Here is a 25912-nt window from a genome sequence, read left to right on the forward strand (position 1 = left end):
AAGAATTAGCAGCTGTGCATTAAGATGATTGTGCTATAGTAGTATGTCAAAGACAAAGTGTTCATCTGGTTTTAAAGAATAATATTCATGAGAAACCTCTAATATCCCATGATATATATATACAGTATATCCATACATGACATCTGTGTAAAACTCTCAACAGTCTTTCCTCTCTGACTTCCTTCACTTACTTTATTGTATTGTCTTGTTTACTATTCTCACTCATACTTTACAGTCTGTTTGTCTTTTGCTTCCACAGTTTATTTGTATGCTGCTGCAACAAACCCAACTTCCCCACTGGGATCCATAAAGTTCCATCTTATCTATTTATGAGAATAGAGAGACCTGTTTCTCTTCACACAGTCGCTCACGTGTTCAGTCTTTCTCTCCCTCACTGTTTTCTCACTGCGGCTTTTATCGCATGAGTAAATCTCCAAAATCCAGGTCTGACGCTGCCGGGAGTCCACAGGTTTCATCTTACAGAAGGGAAACACATCGAAACCTTCCCCCATTCTGCAACCCCCCCCCCAACCTTCCTCCTCCTTCCTCCTCTGAAAAGCAGGAGTAACTGGTTTGTCCTTCGTTTTTACAGCACGTCTTCCCTCTCCTTTCCCCCTCTTTCCTTCATCCTACCCTCCTCCCTCCCTCTTTGTTCTCTCTCTATGAGGGAGCACAGAGAACAGGTATGAGCAGGCACAAACTCTTTAGCCTCGATGTTGTTTTACTCTTCATTGTGTTCTGTTTTAGTTACTGGGTGTATCGAAACTGGCAATGTGACAAAATATGGAAAATACAAATAAATAAGCTGAAGACAAGTGAGCTGTGAGCTCAATAGTTCCAGTGATGAGACTGACTCCCAGGATTAGTTTAGACAGAACGAGTTCGTGAATGGGATTTCACAAGGCAGCACACAGGTGTGAGTTTGTGCAACTTCTTCCAAATCCTCATCAATGTTGAGAATTTGAAGAGACCTCAAGACAAGACAAAACAAAACGTCGACCAGATTCCAGATTCTCAGAACTTAAAATGTGATTTTACATTTTCTTCTCCAATTTGGACCCTGGTGTCTGCTGTGGAAACCCAATGACTTCCTCTAAAGAGTCTCTGAGTGAACTGTTAGTAGATAAAGTCGTAGCTGGAACAGACCCGTCAGACAGCTGATAGCAGAGATACATTCTATGTCATGGCAGAAAAACACCACTTCAAGTTCAACCCACGGAGAAGTGTTTTCTTACCTGTGTGCGTCCTCTGGTGTGCCTTCAGATGAGAGCTCTTTGTGTAAACTTTGGAGCAGCCTGAAAAGACATCACAAAGACAGATCGTGAGATTGGCTGACGGCTCAAATGTTCTCCACGGACGCAAAGTTGACTTTGTCCACGAAGGAGAAAACGTGCTGTTTCTAGAGTGGGTTTGTATCAGTGGACGAACCCAGGCCCGACCCACTCACAAACACAAATGGACCACTTCAAATGATTGGTCTCATACACTTTTTGCAGTGTGTTATAAAGCACGCTAGCAACCTGGATTCTGTTTGCGACATGCAAGAAGAGCCAATATTTTACTGACAGATTTGCATTTGTGCTTTTGCTTTGGGGGCGGAGCTTATTTACACAACAGTACATCGGTAGAAAGCATTTTGAACCGACTCGGAGTGGCTGAAACATGTTTTCATTTGTGCGTCAAACTGTTAATAAAGCCCAGGGAATCGTGCAGGGCTCTCGCTTGTGATTCTGTGAGTGTCTCGTGTTAAAAATGATTCAATATGGGCAGATTTGCATGTTGCCTAAGGTGCACGTTATCATAGGTAGCGTCCCCAACACAGGAAAAGAAAAGGAACAGCTCCTGGAAAAGAAACTAAAAAGCCTGGAAATGACTGCGAGTTAAGTATTTCAGTTTAGCACAAACACAATTTACCCAGTGAGACGTAAGAACCTGACAATCAGGAAGGGTTTGAGTGCACGAATCGCCCTTTCCATCTATTTCAGGTGATCTCATCTGCTGCACGTTGACAGTTCGCTCACACAAAACGTCAAACTGATTCAACTTTGAAAGCAGTGGCAAGAACTGAGCGGCGTGCAACAACCAAGGTACTGCTGCCGAGAGGTTTAACGTCTTCACTTTTAACTCGCACAAATGTGATCACGTGCAGAGAGTGCATTTGTTACTGGCCAATGATACAGCATGCAAATGATAGAGTAAGTAAGATACCTTAAATTCAGGGACTGGTAGAAAAATCTGTTTCGTTTCATGACAATGTCAAATCCTTGACAAAAGCAGAAGACCAGGAGAGGATTATCATTTAACTCTATGCTAAATTATTCTTATATTTTGACAAATGTGTTTGACTGTCCATCCATCCACTATGTTTAACTGCTTTTCCTGTTCAGGGTCGCGGGGGGTGTGGAGCCGATGACACATAGAGACGGAGAACCATTCACGCTCACATCCACACCAAGGGGCAATCAACTAACCTAAGCTGCATCTCCGGAAGCCAACGCTGAACATGCAATCACCACGCAGAAGGCCCGTCTAGCCCGGGAATCGAACCTGGGCCCATCTTGCTGTGAGGCAACGGTTTTACTGTGATATATTCTAAAGTTAAATGCAGATAAAACACCGACCTGGGTAGTCACAGAAGTGGATCCTCCTCTTCTCCAGCTCTGGGTTGTTCCGCCTGTTGTATTTGGGACCCGTCAGGACACCCTGTCCATGTGTCATCAGCATGGCGTGTGGAGACAACCCCGTCACCTTTATCCCGTCCAGGCGCTGCTGGTACTGTGGCATAAGGTGTGGCGCTAACCTGAGCAGCTCCGCCTGACCGTCCGGGCTCCCTGGCTGAGAGTTTGGCGGTGAGGGCGGCAGGCTGTGGGGCGCCGTGTGCTGGGATGAGCCGGTCGGCGAGGCCTGGTAGTAACCGTGGTGCTGCTGTAGCTGGTGCTCCGCCATCATGTAGTTGCCGTTGGATGCAACGTTGCAGAGGTTCAGCATGGTCCTGCCGCTCGTGGAGGCGTGTGCCGACGGGCTGGCGTGCGACAGAGTCATGGTGAGGTCAGCGCAGCTGGTGATGGGCATGTGGTAGATCTGCGGCTGGGGGGCCGGGGGGCCGATGTGAAGCTCTGTGTCCAGATTTGGCTGCTGCTGCTGGGATCCTGCAGGGACACTCACCACCACGCCACAGCTCATGTCCGGCTTGATGAACCCGTTGTTGACTACGGGCGGCACGCTGAAGACGGAGGTGAAGTCCGGCAGGGCCTGGGTGCTGGAGGAGGAGGAGATGGAGCAGGGCACCTCCAGCCCGGGCTCCGTCTTGATCTGCTGCGGCGTGAGAGTCTTGGTGTTGTGCCGGTAGAGGCCCGTGCGGAGGTGGGTGGTGCTGGGAAGGATGAAGTTGATGTTGAGGCTGTAAGGAGCAGCCATTTTGTCCTCGGAGAAGAAGTCGTCGACCACGGAGGCGCTGTCTCGTCTGTATTTCTTGTCGACAGAATCGATCAGGTTACTCAAGAGAGGACTGTTGACCTGGGGGAGGTATTTGTCCAACTCTAATCGAACCTGGAAAGGAACAGAGGAGAGACAAGGTTAAAGGAAACTGCAGTTTACAACAACCCTTCCTTGTTAACTCCTTAAGACTGAGTGTAAAACTAGTTATTTTGTATCACCCACAAAATGATTCCTTTACAATAAATGATCATATTGATCACCCAGCCCTATATCCTACGTAACTGTGCGTATCAGAGCGGGTCTCCCTGTGTGAATTTAATGTGTGGAAACTACCAAAGTATAAAATACCACCGGAGCATTTCATGTTGACATCCTGAGGCTTTGGATAACAACATGTTTCGATTGACTTGAGAAGCTTTCGGTGAACACGGTGGAAACATCCACAGCAGCAGCTGTTTGTCACAGTATTTGTTCAACATGGACGTGGACATTGTATTTGTTTAACTGAGGGAATTATTCAGTGAGAGTAATGGGCTGCAGATGGTGATAAGGTGGAGGTAGTTAATAGAAAGACACACACTGTAGGGGTGAGAGAGAGGAAGCTGCACAGGAATTACAATAGAATGACAACTATGAAGAAAGGATAAAAGACAAGTTTAAGAGAAGTTGGTAGCAGGACTTCCTCCTCCTTCATGCCTCACATTCCTGCTTCCCAGTGGAGCTCAGTGCCCTGACAATCATCCAACGCTAGAGAAGCATTTCACCTCTGCTCACCTGGATCTTACTCCTTTAGCCTTCAGGGCTGCAACATGTCTCACTAATTATCACCTGCTGCATGTTTGGAGACGCATTCATCAGGGAACTGTTGTTGGTTTGGTTGGAATTCAAATCCGTAAACGTAGAAGAGCTACTGGTGTCATTGATTTGTGTGTGAATGTCACTCATCAGCTGATCGCTGGGTGAGCTGTGAGGCCGATTCATACGATCGTTTAGAGATCTCACTCTACTCGAGCTGCAACGATTATTCGACTAATGGATCAGTCCATCAACAGACAAACAGCCCCAACTATTTTCATAATCGAATGAAGTAAATATAGCTTTGGAATCTATTTTCTTTATCATCTTTTGATTATAGATGATGGAGTCGGACATAAACGCACTGCTTTCTGACAAACCTTTCTGTTTGTGTGTTTCTATTTGTGCTCTTCTCACTGGTTTGACATCTGAAGACAGTTGTTGTTGTTAGATTCTGTTACCAGGGAGATGCAACTGTCAATCAAATCGGACCAGATCTACTTGTGTGACGGGTGACAAATGTGTGGAAATACAGAGAAGAGCTTTTAAGCAACAAGACCAGACAGGTGGAGGAGCGTGTACGAAAATAAATAGCAGGTATTTTCCTCTTCCTTTGAGAAGATCTGATCTTAATCCTGATCAACTGGTGTGTGTGTGTGTGTGTGTGTGTCATTCAGAGTCTGTGAAGCAGAGATTCACTCCTTTAGAGGTGAACCAGCCGTTACATGAAGAATCTGTGCTGCAGAGACCACACACACACACACACACACACACACACACACACACACACACACACAAACATATGTTTGCACAAATGTACACAAATGAAGGCAAGCACGTCCAAATTCACAGTAACTTGCCAACACACACACTCTCTGCTCCACACAGACACGCAGACGGAGAGTTCCCTCTGTGGGCGTGGCCGATGGAAGCGGTTTCAACCGTGAAGACGAACAAAAGAAAGAAAAAAAGCAGCGAACCAAACAAAGGCTGAAGGAAAGTTAAAGAACGTCTGGTAAAAATAGACCCGGCAGACAAAAAGATTCTGATGGTCACAGTGACAACAGAGAGAGGATGAGGAGAGGATGAGGAGAGGAAGGAAAGAGCCAAACAAAAAAAGAGAACGAGAAGGAAGTGAGGGCCAACAAGGAGAGAAAACAAGGTGAGGAAAGAAAGTGAGCGGCTGATTATGAAACCGATATTGATTATTATCTGACGGGGAGATCAGAGAGGACTCAAAGTAACTGCTGACCAGGAAGCTGCACACAACTCATAGAAAACACAGAACATTTTACACAACGTCGATTATACAGATAGCAGACAGGAAAAATGCTGATAATCATTAAACATATGAAACTTTAACAAACTGTACTTTGTGCAATTTATCCGGATCAGTGGGAGCTAAAGAAACCAGAACCCAGAGGGCACAGCGGAGTCCTGCTGAACCGGATGATTCGGGACGAATGACCTAACGAGGTGCTGACGGGCTGGAGGTCGAGTCCAGCAGCTCAACGGGAGCAGAAAGCAGCAGAGAAAAGGCCCGTTTCAACGCTATCATTCTGCAGCGCCATCAACACACACACACCCGATCCCTCCATCAATAACCTGCTGATATATTTTCATACACAAATGTTGGAGGGTAATTGCTGAGCCGGGTATCGTGGCAGGTTGAGAAACAGTCAGGAAATGCAATCTATTGGTTTCGTGTTCATGGACACTGATTGACTTGATGAGAAAAAACAAAAACAGCCTCTCTTGTTTCCTTCCCTCCTCCCTCCTCCCTCCTGTGTGCCTCCCTCGGGTGCCCTTGGTCGCTTCCCCTGCTGTCGATCCCTCTTGCTGTCAACCTCTGTTCTCCTATTCACTTGCATGTTTTTTCGCTGGTGACATTTCACCTATTTCAGCCTCTTCTCCTCGCTGCACAAGCAGAGACGATGTTGGGCTGCAGTTTCTTTAAAGCCTCTTCTCATTCCTGCATAATTTGCCTAAAACGCCTATCAACCGCGTACCCAAAGTAAACTGACAGCTGTTATTGAACCATTGGGAGTACATGTATGGTTTTAGTCTCGATTGAACGGCAACACTCTGAAGTTTCTTCACAATCAGTCAGAATCACCGTAAGTGCTACTAGCATTGAGCTATGGCCTTTACAACACACTGAAAAAGAAGCATTTTACTTCCGCCTAGATTTGTTTTGGCCAACAGATGGCAGCAGCTATCTATGGCTGGGACTGACAGGCTTGAAAAGACTCTCCTTTGACAGCCAACAGTCATGACACCTAGTATAAGTTAAAATTTGATAACAACACAACAGAAAACTAATATTTTACACATGGTTTACTAAGAGTGCGGCCGCGTAAAAACGCATTTGGAGGCTCAGGCTCGCATCACCACGTCAAAATGAATATACTACGTGTTCAAAATTCAAACTATAGTTCATTTATGTTGATGTATGGATAACTATATCATATTCAACCATTATCAACTTTCACAGATTCTTGAAAATTCTCATGAACCAGACTTTAGTCTTCACACTCTGTCCCAGGAACTTGACTCATGGTTTCCAGTTCAGGTTAGAAAACTTTCCCAGCATTCAATCTGATAAATCTGCATGTCCTTGGCTTCGTAATTTCATTGGCTATGTGGAGCCTGAGTTTGAACAGGATCTGTTGCGATTGGCTCGAGCTATACCCAAAGAAGAGAGGTGGGCATTGTCTTTCAAAGCGGACTCTCGTTGGCTGTTCCAGACTGTGGCCGGGCTATAGAAGCTCCTATTGGGTCAAATGAGGTGTCAATCTAACCGGCAGAATGCAGGCTCCATTTTGCGATCAAAATCTCCGCTCTGTTGACACGGAAGGTGAAGTTATGCCCGAAATATGATCGCGAGTTATCATATCTGCTGGCTAATTTGAAATGATGCAACAGCCCCCTGTGGGTCTTTATGGACGTACTAATGTGTTTTGGACTAAATCTTTCACTGGATTCGATCGAGTGGACCCTTAGCCACCTAGCAAGACCGTTTTTGCTGGACTAGCATGCACGAGGGGGACGTTATGGATCATAATCGGTGAGTCACGGTGATATTTTATCGGCTATTTTTGGAGTGCTTGTTTGACAGAGACGTTAACTGTACCTGCTGTTGTTATTGTATCTTGAAATGGTTTGCATAACTCGAATTACAAGAACCGTAGCTTTCTAATGAGATATCACATTAATACTCATGTTACAGAGCAGTTGTGTGCATAACACAAATATGCAGTGGGCTGGTAGAGTGAGCAGACTTAACAGCGAGCCGGTTTTCTCACAAGTCTGCATGCAGTCTGAAGATATGCTGAAGTTGAAGGGTGGTCATGCATGTCTATAAGATGCACTAGCATAATCGGAGAAATGCACAAATAATTCTCCTAAATTTGATGAACTGTGCCACTGACTTTGCACACATGCACAGCAAACCTCTAGATCAAGAAAGATCTTGTATAATGAGTCCCTTAAGTACCTCCTCTTCCTAAGTAATATCTCTGGTCAGGTCAATAAAGAACACTGACTCTATTTCAATCCCATGAACTTCATCATTATTATTATTATTATTAATAATTTCTGAGAGCTAAAGGGAAATCCTGCCATTTTCAATAAGAAGGTGTGGGTGTTTATTTAGTGTTTGTCCTCCAAGTATTCTAGAAAGAGCCTTGTAAGTTACGTTAACGATCGCAGACACATTACACAAGAGGCCCGGCAACCTCAAAGGAAACTAGTCGATGAACTACGATTCAAAATGTCTTTGTATGATTTTACGTGGTAAACAAGTACAATATCTTGGGGCTAAGACCTGGTTAATAATTGGAGAACATGGACAACTGCTCCGCTATGAGTCCTTCTGCCCGATAACAGTCTCTTATCAGTTGTGTTCAGGTTTATGGGATGGAGTGGGAGTTTCCACACTTCCAGCTAATCTGACATCCATCCTAACAGAACTTTCGTCTCATTTACTGCACAGAAAACTGCTATCCATGTTTATCATATCAGTGTTTAACATTTCTAAATTGGGTTTTCCCCCCCTCATAATCCTCACAGTTACTAGTTTCCATCTGGTGCACCAACAGCATGAAAATCAGCTCGCAGAGACTCGAAGCTCCATCACACTGAACATCTTGTTGTTCCTATGATATTTTACAAAAGGTTAATTCTCATTTTTCTCAAGTCCAGCAACAAGTGTCAATTTTTGTCCGTTACTTGTATACGTTTTCACAGGAAATAACTTAGTTAGGTTTAAGCAACTAAACTACTTAGTTAGGTTCGTCTTTTGGGTTAAAACAACTACGGACGTGCAGTTACTGAAGTATGCAAGTTACGTGACAAATAAATCAACATTGACTTCTTGTTTCCCACGGGGAAGAACAGCGGCCTCCTGATGGAAGATCACGGTTTAAAACCCAACATGCTGTCAGAGAACCAACCTGTCCAACCAATCAGGGCTCTGCTCTCATTGAACGGATTGGCGGGTGCTGATCTGTACATATCAGAACGAACGTTGATTTATTCGTTAGTCGCAACACTTTCGTGGTTAATTTGAACCCAAACGATGATATTTTTCTGAACCTAACTCAGTAGTTTCCTGTGGAAGTTTATTTTGAAAAAGCAGAAATTGACATCGTAGGAAAACGCAGTAAAAACGAGGAGTAACTTTGCGATAGATACCGTACGAACCGTTGCACGAGGGTACGTAGCTGGAACCCGTCCGTTTGGGAGAATAACCGAGGCTTTCCTCCTCCTCTTCTGAATCCTTTGTCCTGATTACAAAAACAATTCTTCCTTTGACATATTTACTAGAAATATAGCTATTCATCTTAAATGTAGCTTATTGGGATTATCTATGAAATCCTCAACAGATGGTTAAACCACGTCTACGTATGCCAGACTCCTACTGAACCGAAAACAAATCAATAAAAGCAACACTCTGACCGCTCTCCTCTTCCTCAAAAGCCTCCAAGCCACCAGGTCGGCCATCTTCATCAGACCCCTCCCCCTGATAACTGCTAAACAAATGGCTGCGTCTGCACACCAGTTTGCCTTTATGGCTCTTGGGAATGCAGGCAAAACGCGGGCGTTCGCCTTTGGATCTCCATAAAAAAGCTGATAGTGTCGGCCCCCCCCCCCCCCCCCGGTCTGCTCGCTGCCAATCAACAGAGCAGAAATCACGAAAACAAAACCCTTGAGACGGTGGTAACGGTTTATGGCTGCTGATAGAGGGAGAGATACGGAGGCATCGGCTTCACAGGACGGGGCCGAGTAAAGACAAGAGGCAACTGGACGGAATCCACTGTGGCTCTTCTGGGAAAGTCGGGTATTGATATATTTTGATCAAACATTTGATAATACCTTCATACGTCTATTATACTTGAGAAACCAAACACTTCTTATAAATGAGGCCTTTGTTTTTGAAGTTACTGGTGTTAAACATATGACGCTTTTATGCAAAAGTATGTATGATTTACACACATGTCCATAAAGGAAGATATATATGTATCCCAACATACTGTATGTTCATACATCCCCACACACATAAGGTAAATCATGAATGTATGGGAACAGTTCTCTTCTTCGCCATTAATCATAAAACACAAATCATTTTGAGTTCTTTGGAGCTGAACTGCAACATCCTTCTGTTCAGGTTAACAGTTCATCCAGACTATAACTTCTCTCTCGCGTCGTATTATTTCTGTCTCTTATTTCTTGTCACTCTTTGTTCTTTTATCGTCCCACAAAACAGACTTCTCCAATGTAGCTTGCAGTAAGACGGGGGAGCTCCTCTACTGGTGTTTTCATTTGAAATGAATTATCGCTGCGGCATTTTGTTGGGCCAAGGCGAACATCCCTCCATCCTGTACGTAGCTACATGTTTAGAGATACTGGAAGACTTCTTCGCTCATCACAAAATGATTTCACCTAATGTTTTTTATTCAACAGTGGCAGTCGTTAAAGAGATTTTGCAGCTAACAATAGATGAGTTTGCAGACCACAGGCATTAGGAAACAGTAGAGTAGGACTGTCTGCGGGCGGCGTGCGTTGTCTGGGACAGAGACACGACTGGGCATGATGGGTACGGATGACATCATTAGACTCAACAACTCTAGTGGGTTTCTGATTGGTCTGCTGGTGAACTGACACTCTGCAGGAGGATCAGGCTGGTTTATGGGTCTGCAGATGCAACAGGATGAAATGAAAAACATGTTTATCAGCCAGTAATGACACTCTTTTCCAATAAGATGCACGTTCACCACAGATGAATAAAACCTCTCAGTAAAAAACGATTCCATGTGCAAAAAAGCCAATTTCTTTGACGAATCGTGTTTGCATGGATCTGAGATGAGATGAGCTATTTAATAGCCAGGTTCATGGACGGGAGGATATGAGGGAACTCTTTATGTTGTGTTTAATGATACCAAATCACAGATACCAGCAGAAGGAGAGACATTAATTCTAAATTAGGTCCATCGTCCCAAATGTTTAGTCCCCGAGAAGGAACCAAACAAATGAATCACGTTTGCTCAAATGAAGAGTCGGTGAGTGCTGCGAGCTTAGACTCGTTGTCAGCAGACGCTTGCTCAGATGCAAAGCAGCTGCGTGTGTTGCTCTGGAAAGTCAAATCATTAGTCAAACCAAAACCATTTCAGCCGTCAGCAGCCTGAAACATATCCGTCGGCAACAAGGGCCTGAAAGAAGACGTCAAGAGGATTCACTAATGGAAGGCTGACGTGACAGGAGAACATGTGGAGGAGGGTCAGTCTGGCCCGTGACATAAAGTCAAACAAAAGGAGGTCCCTGTACAATCCCGGGACATTAAAATAACACACTGGAAACCAATCGAAACCATATCAGAGTATTGATCTTCAGGAATCATTATGCGTGACTGCCTACACACTCTTGACGTGTACGCCACAAAGTTACTCTGTAACTTCTCCCGTCTGCGCTCGGTCTAACAGGAAAAGCTTTTGGTGATTTCACGACAAAAGAATCTGGAAATAGGTTTCATATCAGTTACTTATTCTGCCATTACTGCTGCGGTCCATGAACAGATTGATTCCAGAAGAAAACATGGACTGCTTGGAAGAAAAAGAATTTTCAAAATACTCCAGACAAATGTTTTGATGAGCCGACAACCTTCAGTCTGTGGCTGACAGAAAGTTAGTGCTCGTACAAGAAGTTTCTTTTGTTTTTGTAAGTATGACGCACACATTTAAAGTCACTTCTGAAGGAAATAAATGCCACTGATTTGTATTATACGTAGGTAACGGGAACATCTTAAGCTTTGGACCAAAGATGCATTTTTTAAGTCTCACTGGGGTCTAGGAACTAGTGATGGGTACTGTACTACTGTTTTCTGATACTGTATAGACTAAAGTACATGTCCCTTCATGGAATGGCAGCTGATGAAAAATCTTATCATTAAATCCAGGTGATGTCTGGTGACTGCAGAAACATCTCAGACTAAACATTAACACTGGACGTCGACGTTGACCTCTTTAAATAATCACTGTGGTCTCACATCACCAGTCATCCGGCCCGTTCATTAGTGTGGTTCAAATGACACCGTTACTCCATTAACATACTACTACTCTACTGTACACAACACACACAGAGTCACTGCTCTGTTTCTGAGATCAACTGGGCTCTAAAATAACCGAATACCTCAAGAAACACAAGTTATGCAAGAGTGACAGCAAAATATGAAATATTACTAATGCCACAAATAGTGAAATGTGAAATAAATTTGTTTGTATTTGATAAAAAGTGTTTCCTCCTGATGGCAAAACAATAGGTGCCTAGTGCCACCCTTACTGTCGAGGTTTGGGTCAACAAACTGGAACATGTAGCAGCTGGTGGAGACCACAGCATGAGCTAAGAGAAGGTGATCTGATGCTGAGCTCACAGCTTATCGACACAAGAGAAGAAAAACACTTTGAAGGAAAAGCTCAAGTGCACCAAATGTAATTTCACTCCTTCTTTTGAGTATCCGCTCCTCATGAACTTCATTTATAAACAAGTGTGGGAAAACATCACGGACACAGATGTCACAAAAAAGATCAGCGAGTTCATTTACTGACTGCTTACTCGGCAGGAAAAGGAAACATTTAGACACACAAACACGGATCAAAAGGGTGAAGACATCGATGCTCGGGGGAACCAAAGACCTGCATGTTTGACGAGCCTCAGCAGCCTCTCACTGCTGCTGTGACTTTTCTCATGATTCTTTTATCATCCTGACTCTTAGCCCAGAGTTGGCCTGTGGAGATGCGGGCTCTGCTCAGACAGGTCGGGCAACATACTGCTGTCACGACACCGGCTCCGTGAAGCGCTCTTCAAAACACCAACACAATGACACAACAAAAAGAGAAAGCGTTTACACAGAACTCTCTGTCGTGCTCTGCTCAAATGGGAAACCCTGTGTTTGACACTAAGTTATAGTCGGAGGAAGAGAGAGGATGAAATGTACAGAGAGCGACCTGAGTATCTGTGAGGAATGTGTTTGAGAAACCGTCTTCCTGCACATTCACGGTGAATCAAGAGCACGTAAGGTGAACCCTCTCCAGCTGCGGTTGGCTTTAATTTGCCTGGGGGGGGCAACTATTTCACTTAAGCCGACTCCTTTGTTCCTGTCAAAGTCATGCTTTGCATAACATGAAGCGCGCCATGTTTGCAGCAACGAGACACGAGAGAGAACGCGGCTGAATGTCGGCCTTCTTTTTGTCTTGAGCACAACAGAAGCGACACAAACGGTGTTGTTGCAGAGACGCAGCATCGCATGATGTTTTCATGTTAAAATGTGTCCTTGTAAGTTGTCAAATAACTATCAAGAGGACTGTCACGCAAACAAGACTCCAATTTGTCTCATGATGCTCGAGTGAATGATTGACGACTTAAACGCTGTGATCAGGTTTTCAGCTGCGTTACATCGTGATTCATGGCATCCCACAATCCAGTTCGTTTAGGCTATAAAATACTTCTGTGTTTATGACATGTCATTTCGGGCGACATCCATCTGCAGCAAGGTAGGCGGAGAAGCTACACGGTGTTTTTAACATCACACAAGAGACACAAGAGAATAAAACCTGGAGAAAAGAATTCATTGTGCTGAGAGAATCTGCAACACTTGTCGGCATAGAAAGAAGAAAGACAAGACATTACAAATACTCCTGTCAAAGTAAAATGTAATGACTGAGTAACACTGCAATGCAATGAGGTTCGACTGCTGCAAGGACATGTTGGTTCGATTGTAATGATCACAGCTGTCCAGTTGACAATGCCAATAAAGTAGGTTCAAAACAGCCCCAGCATGTGACCGTTTCAATCTAACCAGACGGCAACCTCCAGATCTGGAAAGTGAAGCCAAAGCTTCATGTGTTAAAGCTGCATTCTCTCTAGTGTCCACCAGGGGGCGACTCCTCTGGTTGTATAGAAGTCTATGAGGAAATGACTCTACTTCTCTCTTGATTTATTACCTCAGTAAACATTGTAAACATGAGTTTATGGTCTCAATCTCTAGTTTCAAGTCTTCTTCAATACAGCATGATGTTCATTTAGTACATTATGGTCCATTTAGAGTCAAATAGACCATAAAGCAAGGGATGCTTTAGGGCGGGGCTACAAAGTGATTGACAGGTTGCTACCAGAGACGTATACGTCGTCTCTACGTCACTCCTCCTCAGTCAAGATATGGTCACTTCCTGTTCATTGGTTGCGGAAAAAACAACATGGCGACGGCCAAATCGCCGAACTAGAGGCTTCAAAACATCAGTCCAAGAACCAATGGGTGACGTCATGATAAGTACGTCCACTTCTTATCTCCAGTCTATGATTCTAAGTTTGCACTATAAAAACTATCTACACCATGAGCCCGGCAACACATGAAGCTTTCTTTGGATCACATGAAACAGACTGCATCACATCCACATGTATCAGCACTGAGAAAAAGCACCAAGAGTGACCAAAGCAAACATCTTCAAGCTCTCAAACTGTTGGTGGTCCTGTGTGAGGAGCAGAGGGCCGTGAGCCTCGGGTCTCAGGGTCTGTTTACCAAACACCAGCGCCGTACCGAGGCTTCTGGTTTCTGTCTGTTGTGAGCACGCAAACATTCACAGCCATTTAACTGTTAACAGCCGTCACGGCTCTGCTGCGATTAGCCACATATCTGGCTTCAGAGCATTCACCGAGTATCCTCTGCAGATCTAGAGTAATGCGATGGTGGATGGAGAAGACACCATTTTGCAGAATTGTCTAAAATTCAACCTGCTCTGCATCATGTGATCACATCCGATGACCGCTCATCTTCTGCAGGCAGGACGTCACCATCACTTGAGGAAACAGCATGTGTCCACTTTTGAATGACTTCTCTGTTTGCTGCTGCTTTTTATTAAAGAAATAATTATTCATCTCTCTGTGCTGTCACTTATATTCTTGCATTTCACACTTATATTCTATTTGAACTCGTTTTGATGTTGTATTCTCTTGGCTCTTTAGTGATTTTAACTGTAAGTAAATGTCCTTTTATGATGCGTTTCTTTTGCACTTTGTCTCGATGCTTCTGATGTTTCATGTAAACATCGGTGTTGCTGAGATGTGCTGTATAAATACACATAATAAACACCTCTGTAAACAAGCTTAGCGTGTGTAGTAACCACAATAAGAAGAACCAGCAGTGTAATAACCACACAACTAATGTAAAGCAGGTGTAACACGAACAACAATCAGCCTGTTTCCCCATAAAGATGTTGTCTGCAACTGTCGGCCTGATTACACAGAATATTTAGAATAAATGCATTCAATGCGAGTGCTTTATGTGTATTGATTTCATATAAGTCTTAACAACTGAATAATAGCATCTTTATACGACTAGAATAAATGTAACTAGCATCAGAGGAATACAAATAAAGTTTGATTTGAATGCTTTGTATGGCAGAGCTGCCACTAGTTGCTCTACAGCTTCCAGGTGAACTTTACCTGCGTTCTCAGGTGTCTGTGGAGGACTTTAACCCGCCTACCTGATACAGGTGAGCTGCGTCCTTTCTCAGGTAAACGCAGCCTGATAACCAACACGCAGCTCAGTGGTAATTAACTGCTCATTAGAAGCTTTGTGTTTCATCAAAAGGACCTTTTATTGTGACTGAAGCAGCAGCTGCAGCAGCACCGCCTGTTCTAACATGTCAGCGGAGGTAACGTTATGGAAACAGCCAATAAAATGCCATCCTCAGCGGGTCGGCGGTGACTCTCACCCCAGGTTTGACGTCCTCAAACACGGACGCCTCCTCGGCGCCGTCTGCTCCGGGCATCCTCACGGGCTTCAGCTGCGTGAAAACCGCCCTCTCGTCTGTCGTGTGCGGCGGATTCATGGCCAGTCCTACCCTCGCTGCCATCAGACCGGTTTCTTATCTTCTTGTGAGTTTTGGTTATAAACACATAGAGATTTATTGCGGGTAAATGCGCCTTTAATTCAGCTGAAAGCTACGCAGTTATTCCACAGCCCTCCCCTCTCTTTTGGGCCACAGGTAGGTTTTACCTGAGCTCAAGTATGGACCCTGCAGCGAAGCGAGCCAATGAGAGCAGAGGATGAGTCTCCTGGTCCAATCAGCTGCGTGGAGGGAGGCGGGACTCACCTGAGAGACTCTGAGGAAGAAGGAAAACCAACTGGAGGGCATCAGGCACTGTTGTCTCCTCAACTACACACACACACACACACGCACGCACGCACGCACGCACACACACGATCGTGCAGCGACAAATACAATCTTGATCTCTGCAGTCATACTGATCTCAATTTATTTTTTATAAATTCTCCTCTGATGTGATGAAAGCCATAAAACCAAAATGAGCTGCTTATGATTTGTCTTTTTTCATGTATAAATTACTGCCTTTCATTTTTGTTCTTGTCATCTTTCTTAAATTTGTGATTTGTGCAACACCGCGTATTCCTGTCACACAAAAATAAATACATGACTCATGCTGAAGTTCTCCTGAGGCCATGCACACATTAAAAAAACGTTTTTTATCAAATCTTATTGTGTATAATTAGCAGGAAAGTTGTATTTCTATCTTCATGACCAGTTTTCCAAATCTGTTGTACGTGATCCTAGGGGACGAAGTTGGACAATCACGCGTGCACACAAACACACAGGAAGTAATAAATAGTTTCCAGGACTGTGCATTTCATTGCATGTTGCAGCAGGTTCAGCGAGTGATGAAGCTTTTAGTCGTGGTAATAACAGCAGCACACACTGTTTAATAGAAACATACAGATAGAAACTGTATTTTACAAGAACAGTATTCTGGGAATCTTCTTTTCTGTAAAGACGTTACACCGAGGGAGCGGGAGTTTCAGAATATGACTAACTAGCTAATGCATTCATGTGCTTCGACCTTTCATTGTCTCCCAAACAATACACGTGTTTATTTATCTTCAACACACAGGAATGAATTCTTCAGACATCATTTCTATGTTTTGCTTTGATAAAAGACAACACGCCCTGCGGTGTGAAACAGAAATAGACCATCTGCTCAAATACATCTTGAGTTTAACCACATGCACTACAGCTGAGAGTCCTCGCGGCGATGGCGGCGTTTTAACCAGCCGCGAGCAACAGATACAGCGGTGACGCAACACACCTTCTTTTGGCGCTTGCTCAAGCTGATCCTGCTCTCTTCATCTTCAACACGTAGATACATTGATGAGGACACACATGTGTGAACTCAGTATGCCCGTCTGGAATTAATCTGACAAACTGTATTTTGAAGCAAGTTAGGACATGGTTTTATAGGTCACAGAGACACTCAGTGGTGAATTATGAGCAAATGGATCCTTTGGTCACAGACATGCAAAAGGCCGCACAACCTCTCCTACACAGCAGCAACACTTTTATAGTTGCTTTGTGTCTCTTTGTAGTCATTTGTGTCTCTTTGTAGTAATTTGTGTCTCTTTGAGGTTGTTCTGTGTCTCTTTGTAGTTAMTTTGTGTCTCTTTGAGGTTGTTCTGTGTCTCTTTGTAGTTACTTTGTGTAGTTCTTTGAGGTTGTTTTGTCCCTTTTCATAGCTGTGAGTCTCCTTGAGGTGTCTTTGTTTCTCTTTGCAGCTGTTTGTAGTTGTTTTTGTGTCTCTTTGAGATTGTTTTGCCCATTTCCATAGTCGTTATGAGTCTCTGTTTGTGTTGCTTTGTAGTCTTTTTGTGTCTCTTGGCAGTTGTTTTATGTTTCTTTGTGGCCACTTTGAGTCTCTCCCTGGTTGGTTTGTGACTCTTTGAATGACTTTATGTCGGTGAAGGCCAGGGGAGCCCTGTGCACGGGAGGCCCGTTCATCAATCCATTCATGCAAACTCCTACTTTTTTCCTCTGGTACATCGCCCCTGATTGCTTACAAAGTAGTTTGCGTTGTTGTGTTGTTTATTTAAGTGTTTATTATTGAGCTATTAAACAGTTGGTTTATTTATTTTTTCTCCCCTGTCATCATAGAATAAAATAACTACAAAGACCAGGAGCATACATGATACAGGTCTGTTTGTCTTGCTAACTGTTGTGTCAGCACATCGTGTCCAAAGTTCCTCCACATAACGGGGAACATTTGTCTGACATGTGGTGATGCACTTGTCAAACCTAATTGGGACATTCTTTTACCACATGAGCAAAAACATACCAATAGGGCGTTATCGTCTGATCATGTCAGTTTACTGCTGTCAAACCCTGCGTGTGATTATAACCGTGAGAAAATTCTGTACCGACGTGGAATCTGTTGATACTGAATATGAAAACATTTTCATGAGCTGGTCTAGTGTGTCTCACTGGTTGGCCTGCATATTTGCAGAGTATAATTATACCACAGTGTAACATACACGCTATGATAAAAGAGCTGGTACTGTGCAGCTTGAACAACAGGCAATGGAAGACCAATTGCACAATAAGACAGCAGGAGGTTCAGCTCAGCAGAGGGATCCAATCTGCTATCTTAGCGTTAGGCCGGTGTTTTTCTTTATTTTATTATTGTAAACAAATCCCATTAAAAGACCAAAACCAACCACGTGTTGGTCCATCTGTAAATACTTTCTGACTCCCCTTAATCTCTCTGTGGTGCTTCAAGCCGGTTGGTTCCATGGCAAAGACACAAATCCTTAAAATGGGCCACCGCGGTTCGTGCTAAATGCTAACACCAACATGCTCCAATTGGCAATGCTAGCATGCTGCTGTTAAGCAGCTACAATGTTCAACATGCTTACCTTCTTTGTTTAGCATGTTAGCATGCTAACATTTCGTCAGTCGTATACGGTGACCATTTTCCCAGATTTGTCGGGATTGTCCCAGTTTCAAACTGGGTGTCTTGAGTCTGGACACATTTCTGTAATACTATATTTGTTTTCAGTGCTTCCATAAAAGTTTATCCATCATTGTTACCAAGCCCATCTGAATTCACGATTGCTTTGTCTGTATTTTAGCTGTCTTGTAGAAGAAAAAAGAGCTCCAGCATGGTGGAAATATAAAAGATCATATGAAGACGGCCAAACATATGCGCTGAAATACTTGTCCCCCATCCTAAATACAGTCACCGGAGCACAGCGGAGGAGAATGTCATCAGTTTATATGTTCAACTTCTTGTTGGCACCAAAGGAACTAAACCAGTAGATGACGGAAGTTATAAGGTTTTATCATCTGGGCACCATACCTGCACTCCAATTCATGGCAATCCATCCAATAGACCAAAGTTGTGGAACAACGAACAGACTGGCATTGCAATCTTACGGAAGATGCTACTACCAAATCTATATATTTGTTAATCAAAAGCACAATGAGGTATTTTACAGCCTTTGTACAACTTTTGGAAACAGTAACTCTATTATGGCCTGTAGGACTTTCAACTTTGAGCTGAATGACTCACGATACAAGTGGCTTCTGAAGCTTTTGTCCACCAAGTGTTTTACCAAGAAATCTTTTGTTGGATTTATACAACGATTTGGCCGCTGTTTGTAAGTAGCAGGACGGACTGGAGCCACAGAACCAGATCTGTCTGCCTTGCTTTCCATGATTGAGTTTTAATTACACATCTCGAAATTGGCCCGTGCTACTTTTATCATGCTTCTATGAAGCAAACAATCATGATTCACCACACAAGCTTTGAGCGTGGAGCACCAATGCTTCAAATGTGGAGTTTGTGTTTGCTCGTTAATAAAACTCCTGCAGCACAATCTACGTTCATACCCTCTATCCATAAGGTCAGTTCATTCCAATCATTCATAGTTTTGCTAAATATTGCTAAACACAGTTTCAGTTTCAATGATACATGAAAAGCCTCAAGCAGACTTGTGTTTTACCTTTTTATCAGCTGATGTACATTCTGCTGTTGTACTTGAGTTGACTCCCCATTTGGCTTGAATCCAATGGAGCGTTACCGTTGTCAGCGCAAACATATGTTCAAACAGAGTGAACAGTGTGTACAATGACTCTAGGGTGACACAGGTTTAATAGGTGCTGTCAACAGAGAGGCTTGTAATGACTAAAATATCAGACAGAGTGAACAATTATGGCAGTTTGTCATTTGACAAAAGATTACAGTGGTGTTCTATGTAATTATTTGTATTATTCTAGTGTATTCTTTTTCTAATATAATTAAAATAAACAGAAAGGGCATGAACATAAGAGATCTTTTGAACAGCAGAACATTTGGTTACCATTAATTAAAGAGACAACGGAGACTGAAGGTGATTATCCCCTCAGTCATTCCAAACTCTTCAGCTAGACTTCAGTCAAACTCACACACGTTTATAGTTGTAGCGGAGATACCAAAGTTTTCGGAGATATCAAATATATCGAGCTGATTTCAAGGGAAATGTCTCTAAAGTGATGCACGAGACATCTAGTATATTTGTATTTGATGTAAATGAAATGCAAATGGTGATGATGCAGACACACAAGAGTCTTTGGTTTGAATATTTCACTCAGCGGAAACGTCAAAACTGTCAGTCAGTGAGCGAAACCTGTGGAGGAAAAGTGTAAAACATTCAAAAAGAAATCCAGTGTGTGGTGTTTGGCCTCTGCTGTCGAGCTGTAACGCGTGTTTTTAGCAGAGTTGCTTCTCTGAACTACTGTGGCACGTCTGGTGGATTCACAAGTATTGTCTAGAGTTGAAGGTGTGTGTGTGTGTGTGTGTGTGTAGGTTAGAAGTGATGCCTCCAGATGCAGCCACCTTCATCGGACAACGTTCTTCATCAGGTTCCATATTAGCATTGTGTTTGGATCCGACATATTGACAAATATCTGCCACCGTCTTGTCGGTGAACTCTCCTTAACGTGAGTAAAGTCTGTGAGTCTGCTGCCCGGAGACAACACTTACAGTTTAGAGTTGTATCGTCCGTCGAAAATAAAGAAGCAAAACGACGGTGGGCAAATGATGTAATGGGAGTGACACGGTGTCACAGCAGTGCAGATTAACAGCTACAGACTCTTGCTCCAGGCATGTTCCTTCTTCTCAGTTTCATAAAGAGGCTCCTTCACTCCGTCTCGCATCGCTCTGTGATTTATCTTTGTAACATAAAACAGGCTTCCCAAACTCTGAGTTGTTATTAGACGGAGGCCAGATGAGGACACAGGTAACGCCCTTCACATCTCTGCTCACAAGACTTTCAATTCACGGAAACATGTATGATTTCCCTGCCCGCTGATCAATGTAAGACAATACATCTGCATGGAGCTGATAGAAGTGTTGATACCAATAACCTGATTGATTATTAGGAGATTTCTGGGTTTCACGTCTCCCTTATTGGGCCACGATCTGTTTTTACAACATGATCCCGTTCAGCAAAACATTCTCGTGAATTACAAGCAACCTTCATCAGTGCTGCAAGTACATGAACATGCAAGTTGGCTGTGTTTCATCTGTGTTTCAGTGTTGAAGTTCCATCTGATGGCAAAGGATAAATGCGTCGTGGGTGGAGGAATCGCTGTTGCCAAGAATTCCTTTTGGCTCACCGGCTGTGTGCATGTGTGTCATCATGTTTGTTGTAAAAAAGAGTGACAGGTGTCCTTTGATTGATGAAAGCAGAGTTGAAAGGTAAACATCTGTTTCCGTCAAACCTTTCCAAAACAGTATTTGATGAAAATGAAATGAAAACGCCGATATAACGATGGAGCCTGGTGGCATGTCCCCCTCTCTCCCCATGTGTCCTGTCACTGCATGCAGACTGTTAGCTATACACTTTATGTTTGTCCCTGGAAATCAATTTGGGTTTTTTCACAGCAAGACACAAAACAAAACATGAAAGAACATGAAAGTAGAGAACAGTAAAGGAAAAGGAGCCGCAAGTCCAACGACAGTCGTCACTGCAGCGGGGAATCTAAACAGACAGGACGTTGAGCCAGGAGACCGGTGTTCATGTCCCACAGTGCTGTTGAGTTATTTTGAAGTCACGTTTGCAATGTGTTTACGTATTTTATTGCTAAACGTATAAGTGCGATCACAATGTTCCAGTCAGTCAAGGTGGAGCTAATTTAATTGGTACTTTTGTATTATATTTAATGAACTGGTGCCGATGTTTTGTAAGTACATATTAGCCTTTGAAATGTAGTAGAATAAAAAATATAAAGTAGCATTAAATGTAAATATTGAAATGACAAGTATCTCAAAGTTTGCAGATGTTATATATTATATTCTTTAGTTACATGCATGGTGTTGTAGCCTCGTAGTAATAAGGTTTAAACCCGCTGGATGGACGGATGGGGCTGTGTGCATGTTACCCTCGTTCTTGCTAATGTTTCCTCCAGGTGTTTCGTTTTCCTCTCGTTTTCTTGTGTACAATACTTAACCTCTGCCCAACATTGTGTGGAACCCACAGACTGTATATAGGAATGAGATGTCCCCCATTGGTTTGTGTACTACGGTACCACTCCTTTACTTTCCCCCTCGCTACATTAAGGGCCCCCTACTTCCTGCATTGACACTGGCAATGAATCGTAGCCTGCAGAATCATCCAACACATCCATACAGGTATAACAGGCTGACCTGAAGTACATGTTACCACCCACCATCCTTTCAGTGTATTTGTGTTGAGTAATGTTTGTCTTCTTGCTTTTCATTTGTTTGTTTTTTTAATCATTCATGAGAGAGAAGATATTGACCGGATTAAAAAGATTACAGAAGGGTCAGGCCTGGTGCACGCTGGAGGATTTCCAAATCTCAAATTATTTAAAACATTGTGGGAGACCACAGACACATGAAAAGATGGATTTAATAACCAATATTTAAAATTCTAATCGTGAGAACACACGCACCAGACCATTCAGTCAAGACGTAAGACCACTAAACTAATTCAGAGTGGTGATCTCAGGGAAAATCATCTGATCGTACTTATGAAAAAAAAACTTGACTTTGACTCTAGTTCAAAGACATGGGACTTGACTTTGACTCTAACTCAATGACATGAGACTTGACTTTGACTCTAACTCAAAGACATGAGACTTGACTTTGACTCTAACTCAAAGACATGAGACTTGACTTTGACTCTAACTCAAAGACATGAGACTTGACTTGAACTCTAGTTCAAAGACATGAGACTTGACTTGGACTCTAACTCAAAGACATGAGACTTGACTTTGACTCTGTCTCAAAGACATGAGACTTGACTTTGACTCTAGTTCAAAGACATGAGACTTGACTTGGACTCTAGTTCAAAGACATGAGACTTGACTTTGACTCTAGTTCAAAGACATGAGACTTGACTTGGACTCTAACTCAAAGACATGAGACTTGACTTGGACTCTGTCTCAAAGACATGAGACTTGACTTTGACTCTAGTTCAAAGACATGAGACTTGATTTGGACTCTAACTCAAAGACATGAGACTTGACTTTGACTCTAGTTCAAAGACATGAGACTTGACTTGGACTCTAACTCAAAGACATGAGACTTGACTTTGACTCTAGTTCAAAGACATGAGACTTGACTTTGACTCTAACTCAAAGACTTGAGACTTGACTTTGACTCTAATTCAAAGACATGAGACTTGACTTTGACTCTCAAAAAATGACCTGTGAGTACTTGCATGCGTATAAAAGGATCCCTATGACTGAGAAGATGGAGTCACAAGCTCCTGTTACTGGCCTACATAAGGAAATGAATCATGATGATAATTAACGGACAGCAAAGATGATGGTGATGATTGTGATAATTATAGTAATGGGGTGAATGGTTCTTTCCATTGTGGTCGTGCTAATCCAGTGAATAGTGGGTGTGATGAAACAGAAACCTCCGATTGGCTCAGTTTGGACTCGGAGGCCTCTTATTGACTGAGGGAGGAACCTGTGAACAGCCTCTGATTGTTCTCAGGAATGACGCCTCCAATACAGGCCTGTTTACCCTTCTTTAAGGTCGGAGCTTAAGCATTGATCTGAGTAAACTCAGAGCTGCTCTACCTCATTACGCCAAGTATAAGGAGCATGTACAGAGGTGAGACTTTGTCGTGGTGGGAGGAGGAGATGGAATCAAAGGAGACAATGGAGGAGGAGGAGGCTGGCAAAGATGTGAATCACACGTAAATGAACACACAAGAATTTTAGTTTACAAATGTCAAACATGTTCAGGGATGGATTATGAGACAATGGGCCCCTGCCCCCCCCCTCCATAAGAGCAAGAGCCACAGATTCAAAGAGACATATTCTGGGCTTTTTGCATTTCTTTGTAGTATTTTGACTTTTTTCGGTTGCTCTGTGTCTTCTTTTGTTAGTTTTGCATCTCTTTGTGACTTCCCTATAATACATGTCAGCATTATTTTCAAAGAGAGTTCCTGGCCTATAGGGGCCCCCTAACCTGCAAGACCCCGGGGTCTGTGCCCACTTCAGTGATGCGCCCATGTTTGGACTGGAATGCTACATTTTATAAAATGTTCAGTAAAAGACTTCCAAAATAAGACTAAGTCACAGTCACAGGATTAGGAGATGAATAATGAAAATAAGAACATTTATTTGAACAATTTTACAATATCATCTGGATCACTGCCAGGTTCTCAGATATGCTGATGACGCCTCACTTCCTGTGACAGCAAAGCATGATGACTTTAGAGTCCTTATCTGTCCAGACACGGCAGTTCACTTATCACTGCTGCAATCATTTCATGAATTGTGTTCACAGGAAAACATCAGTTTATAGTCTTCACCATATCTACCGTAGTCTACAGGTGACACTGTGCAGCCACATTACTCAGCATTGAGATATCAAGACATTACAATGAGCAAACAAATGATGTGTAAAGGTAGAATGTAATTAAACCTATGGTTACACACAGTTTATGGCATAAGAACTCAACACACGCGCTGTCAAACACAAACATTAGCAACATTACAAATCCCCAAAATCTTTGTTTTTCCTGAATACTTCACAGTCATTTTTTATTACTTACAAAAGTGCCAAACGAATTAAAATGAAAACGGTTTATAACAGCTGGACGTCTTTGTTCAGAGATTTCACTCCATTTCTTTTGTAAACTCTTTATATTTTGAGGTAGAAAGTCTCAAATCCTAAACTGCTGAAGAGTGATGATTTTTAAGGATATACTGTAAGCCTGCAAACTTGAGACACATGTCAAAGCATTAGCATTAAGAACACACATGCTGATATGTCCTATCAGAAGTCAGTGTATGGCCATATATTCTATCTATGAGACTCATATGTGTCAGAAATACATTGTACAATATGGTGAGGTTGGGCGGAAACATTGCAACATATTGCTGGCGTTGCAATATAGCAACCCAGTTGCCAGAATCTTTTTTTTGCCATTATACATTTCCGCAAACCACAAAAAAGTTAAATGTCTGAACCAAAAACGCGTTTCATGAATACGTTTCATATCAGCCTCGAAACAACAACAAAAGTACTTTGTAAAGGTCAGAAAAAAGATCGCGGTTTGTGTTAAAATAATAATGTAATGACGTAGTCAACGTCTACTTGTGGTTTCACATGAGACATGAACAACGGTGTCCAGGATGAAAGTCCTGCGATTGTTTGACCCGTCTACCACCCCAGCACAACATTCTCACTTGTTATTCTTGTGACACCACATAACTGTCAATAGCAGCCGCTCGACACACATTCAGGTCCGCAGAAACACACCACGACAACATATCCTCCAGCGCCTAAACAGGCTGTACAAGTGTGAGCCTGTGAACTCGAGACACGTTTTAAGCCAATGCAGGAGGGGAACTATATTACTGTAACTATCAGACTCATATATGTCAGCAATACACGGGCCAATATGGTGAATTATTGCTAGCTTTGCAATATAGCAATATGCTTTCAGACAGTGTGTAGAAAGGGTACTTCTCAAAGGAAGTGTGAATAGTAAACAATCCACAAACAGCTGGTCCGTCCATGCTGTCAGTCAAACATACTGTTGTTCATTCTAAAATGCAGACATGACCAAGTATAAGTAAGTCAAGCTATATCCACTCCTGTAGGAGGACATTAGTGATCATCTGGGAATAACATACTGGCTGGGTTTGTATTCATAACCACTTAATGTATTCCAGATTTAAAAGTAAATAAAAACAAACCTGACAAATAGTAAAGAGGCAGGTTATTGAGTATCGCTCTTGCCAAATGCTTCAAGCAGGAAGATAGAAAGCAAGAAATGTGTTTCGCAACCCCCAAGCTGCTGATAATCCTG

General features: G+C 42.9%; 1 protein-coding gene across 1 annotated transcript in view; it reads right to left on the reverse strand.

The window, feature by feature from the left end:
- Window positions 1–15752, reverse strand: part of klf5l (Kruppel like factor 5 like) — a 24119-nt gene extending 8367 nt beyond the window's left edge. The window contains exons 1-3 of the mRNA XM_031874152.1: window positions 15501–15752; window positions 2622–3549; window positions 1236–1295 (exon numbers count right to left, since the gene is read on the reverse strand). Coding sequence (XP_031730012.1) covers window positions 1236–1295; window positions 2622–3549; window positions 15501–15641 — 1129 coding nt within the window. The 5' untranslated portion in view covers window positions 15642–15752. The remainder of the gene's footprint in view (window positions 1–1235; window positions 1296–2621; window positions 3550–15500) is intronic.
- Between the last annotated feature and the right edge of the window lie 10160 nt (window positions 15753–25912).

This window comes from Anarrhichthys ocellatus, unplaced genomic scaffold (assembly GCF_004355925.1).
Source record: "Anarrhichthys ocellatus isolate YVR2014 unplaced genomic scaffold, GSC_Weel_1.0 scaffold78, whole genome shotgun sequence".
NCBI classification, from domain to species: domain Eukaryota; kingdom Metazoa; phylum Chordata; class Actinopteri; order Perciformes; family Anarhichadidae; genus Anarrhichthys; species Anarrhichthys ocellatus.